The sequence below is a fragment of the Acanthamoeba castellanii genome (assembly GCF_000313135.1).
Source record: "Acanthamoeba castellanii str. Neff unplaced genomic scaffold scf7180000084712, whole genome shotgun sequence".
NCBI lineage: Eukaryota > Discosea > Longamoebia > Acanthamoebidae > Acanthamoeba > Acanthamoeba castellanii.
This window is the reverse complement of record NW_004457363.1, coordinates 154,965-158,456: the sequence shown is the minus strand read 5'-3', so window position 1 is coordinate 158,456 and position 3,492 is coordinate 154,965. Positions and strand designations below refer to the sequence as shown.

Sequence of the window (3,492 nt, the reverse complement as noted above, 5' to 3'; positions counted from 1 at the left end):
CGATGCGCCTGTACACCACTCACTCCCGACCACTTTCATCCCCCCAAAGGCTTGCGATGTCGAAGCGCAGGAGAAGCTGTGGCGCGTGTCTCTTCAACTGGTTGGGCTCGACCGTGAAGAAGACGAACGGACAGAGGACTAAACATTATTTGGGGGGGGGTGCGTGTGTGTGCGTAAATATGTAGAATGTGATGAATGTGTTTTTTTTGACGCGGCTTAAGAGTGGTGAGACATCCCCTCGGGATGGTCCAGTCGCTACGTCGCCGCTCGCTCACGGACCGGCCGGGAACTCCTTGGACTCCTGGGCGAAGGCCTTCACCGCATCGTTGGCCAGGCCAGACATTTCGATCTCCTTCTCCACCTCCTGCTCGATCTCCTCCCGCTGCTCGATGGTCTTGATGGTAAACTCCTGCATCTCGTGCACGTCCTCCAGCTCCGAGCGATCGGCCTTGACATTGGCTTCGCTGTCCGACGCCAGGCGATCGTTCCACCCGGGCGCGTCGGGCACGTCCGACACTGCTTTTCCTGTGTGTCGTGCGTGCGTGTGGCGTGTGGCGTGTGCGTGACGTCAGCGAATAATATTTGTCGACGAGCCGCTGCGCAACGGGTGTTGGCGGGGGGGGGGCAGGTGCCTTCGAGATTGATCCTCTTCTGCTTCTCGGCCTCCCGCATGCTGAGCTCGGGGTCGTCGGGTTCAGCGATGGGCGGGTCGTGCGAGATGAAGGTTCGGGCGGACATCGCCATCATCGGATACTGTGGTCGGCCCACAGTCGCAGCCAAAGCCAAAGTAGGTCGCCCTCGCAGCCCGCTCGCCATCATGTTCCTCCTTCCAGCGTACATTGTCTCCTCTTCAAGTGTAAGTGTTGTGGTGTCGTGTTTGTGCTTTTTTCAAAAGATGAAAGCCAAGCACCCTTTATGGCACACTTGAGTGAGGATCACTGGTGATGTCGTGTCGGGTCCAGGCAGTACGTTCGAGTCCCAGGGATTCGGTCGGGTGGTCGATCACATTCCAACTGAATCGGTGCCTATTCGGTCCAGTCCGTGGAATCCTGCAGACAAAATAAAGTTGATAAAATTCTTCCAATCAGCGCTTGCGTCGTTTCGCTCCTACTTTTTTTGTTCACGGCCGGTGACTCTAGGATCACCGGTGGCTTGTTGCATTGGTGACGCTTGTATGTATCCTACACCACCACTGAACAGAGGCACCAGCCTTCGTGAATGGAGAGGCCGCGTGTTTGAGCTGGACTGGTGGCCGGCTGGTGTAATGGGTAGTGCACACCAGCTCCCCTTGGGGAAAGCGGGGCTACTGGGCCACCAGCTTTTAAGCCCACCTGAGCCCGGATTCAAATCATCAATCAACAGCCAACTCTCCCAACTACCACCCTCAGCTCTACTACTCAACGATGAAGCTTTCAACTGTCCTTCTGGTCGTGTGCCTGGTTGCCTTGGCTGCCACAGTTGCGCTCAGCGCTGAAGGTTCTGCACACTTCATAGTGAGTCAAGAACATCACAAACCCTAACCCTCTTCTTCTCTGGTGCGGTGGTGGTGCGGTGCAGTTCAAGGTGAGCGCCGGGGCGAAGGCGGCCGTGGCCACGACTGCGAGAAGACCACCACGAAGAAGCATGACTGCGAGAAGACGACCACCAAGAAGCACGAGTGCACCACCACCAAGAAGCACGACTGCGAGTGCACCACCACCAAGAAGCACGGCTGCGAGACGACCACCAAGAAGCCCGAGTGCACCACTACCAAGAAGCCCGAGTGCACGACCAAGATGCCCTGGGACGATGACAAGAAGGAGTGCTACTGGAAGTGCTACAAGGTGTGCCCCAAGAAGCCCGACCACACCTCGACGACCACCAAGAAGCACAGCACTACCACCAAGAAGCACACCACGACCACCAAGCATTGCCCCAGGCAGTAGTGCCTCCACGCCGACGGAGCACTAGGAGGGACACTAAGGCTGACCCCGCCTCGCCTCATCTCATACTCTGGAGCCCTTAGCATGCACCTCAAACAATTCTAAATAATAAAGGATATTAATTATCGCTTCTTTAGAATCCATCTTTGTGGCGTTTCAGTGCAACGGGCGGTGTATGTACAGAGTAATGAAGGAGTCGAAGCACATCAGGGAGCAGTCAAAAGTGGTGAGCACTCATCGCTGACGTTGCCTCCGCTGCAGGAGTGCAGGTGGCCCGCCCTGTATTGCTCTGTCGACCGCTGGCCGGCGGTTGCGGCGGCCAGAGCAGCCAGGGCGCTGTAGCCGAGTACGCCCACCGATATCCAGCAGGCCATGATGATCTCCGGGGTGGTCTTGCTGTTGAAGATCACCACTGACAGGCCCCAGACCACCACCACCGGCACCGTGGCGTCGGGGTACCCCGCCTGGCCTGCGAAGAACAGCGCCACCACGTCGGCCATCACTATCAGTGCCACCGGCAGCGCCGGCGCCGTGACGCCCACCCATCCCAGTTGTACCTCGACCGACGGTACGTTGATGCAGCTGGCCAGATTCATGGCCGTGGGCAGGTAGAAGACGGCCCAATGGAACAGGGCCGAGCCGAAAGCGCGCCAGCGGGCGGTTGTGGTGGGGTCGTGGAGGAGGGCGGTGAAGGGCGCCACAATGTCGGTTGCATAGCGTGGGTTGGTGATCCGCTCGTAGGCCACCGAAGGAAGAACACGAGCGCGATGACGAGCAGAGCGTTCGAGAAGACCGGCCAATCCTGCATCAGCGTTGAATGAGAGACGACGAAGGATTTGGCGTTAAGATAAGGCATACCTTTTGGAAGAACTCGAGAGTGGCCCACACGAGGAGGGTCAACCGCAAAGCAATCCTCCGGCTGATAATGCTCCATAAAATTCATTAAATTCTCCGACACGTTTCGCAAACCTATTTGACGAAAGAAATTGTTTATTTTACTTTTTTTACGAGCTGGTCGAAGTGGCGGCCGTGTGCTTGATGCGCGCCAGACGCTCCTTGAGGGCCTGCACCGCGTCCGTCGCCGTACTGCTGGTCGTCGAGGCAGCCGACGGGCCACGGGCCACGGGGGCTGCGCCCAGATCCGATGACAACGACGTCGAGGCGTCGCCCGCTGCGGCGGGAGTCGTCGACGTCGCCACGCCGGCCGAACGCAGAACGGTGCTGAGCCGCGCCCGCAGGTCCTGAATCGACGCGCCACCGGCAGAGGAGAGGTTGGGCTTGGTGGCGGCGGCGATGGAGGTCAGGGAGGCGAGCGATGAGGTGGAGTCGGCCGCTGACGAGGTGGACAGCAGAGCGCTGCTGGTGGACAGGCCCGGCTTGGCAGCCGTCTGTCCGTATCGCTTCTGCAGCGCTCGCAGCTTGTCCATGTACACACTCTCCGAACCTGCACAAGTGAGCGAAGAAGAAGAAGGTGAGTTCGGGAAGCGCTCTACACAAATGCGATGTATGACCAAGACAAGAGATTGATCACGTTACCTGATGAAGCGGCGGTATTGGAGGTGTTGGCGTG

At 58.5% G+C, this 3,492-nt stretch overlaps 3 protein-coding genes across 3 annotated transcripts; 1 reads left to right on the top strand and 2 right to left on the bottom strand.

The window, feature by feature from the left end:
* Positions 1-271: 271 nt before the first annotated feature.
* On the bottom strand, positions 272-738 carry ACA1_381270 (uncharacterized protein; the record flags this gene model as incomplete). Its single annotated transcript, XM_004336395.1, has 2 exons — positions 272-525; positions 606-738. The coding sequence occupies 2 exons, from the start codon at positions 736-738 to the stop codon at positions 272-274; spliced, it is 387 nt and encodes a 128-aa protein (XP_004336443.1).
* A 665-nt stretch (positions 739-1,403) lies between these two features.
* Positions 1,404-1,925, top strand: ACA1_381260 (uncharacterized protein; the record flags this gene model as incomplete). The annotated part of the gene is made up of 2 exons (XM_004336394.1): positions 1,404-1,476; positions 1,558-1,925. 2 exons carry the CDS (start codon positions 1,404-1,406, stop codon positions 1,923-1,925), a joined length of 441 nt encoding a protein of 146 aa, XP_004336442.1.
* Positions 1,926-2,128: 203 nt separating this feature from the next.
* Positions 2,129-3,349, bottom strand: ACA1_381250 (uncharacterized protein; the record flags this gene model as incomplete). Its single annotated transcript, XM_004336393.1, has 3 exons — positions 2,129-2,656; positions 2,781-2,841; positions 2,931-3,349. The coding sequence occupies 3 exons, from the start codon at positions 3,347-3,349 to the stop codon at positions 2,129-2,131; spliced, it is 1,008 nt and encodes a 335-aa protein (XP_004336441.1).
* Positions 3,350-3,492: the final 143 nt, after the last annotated feature.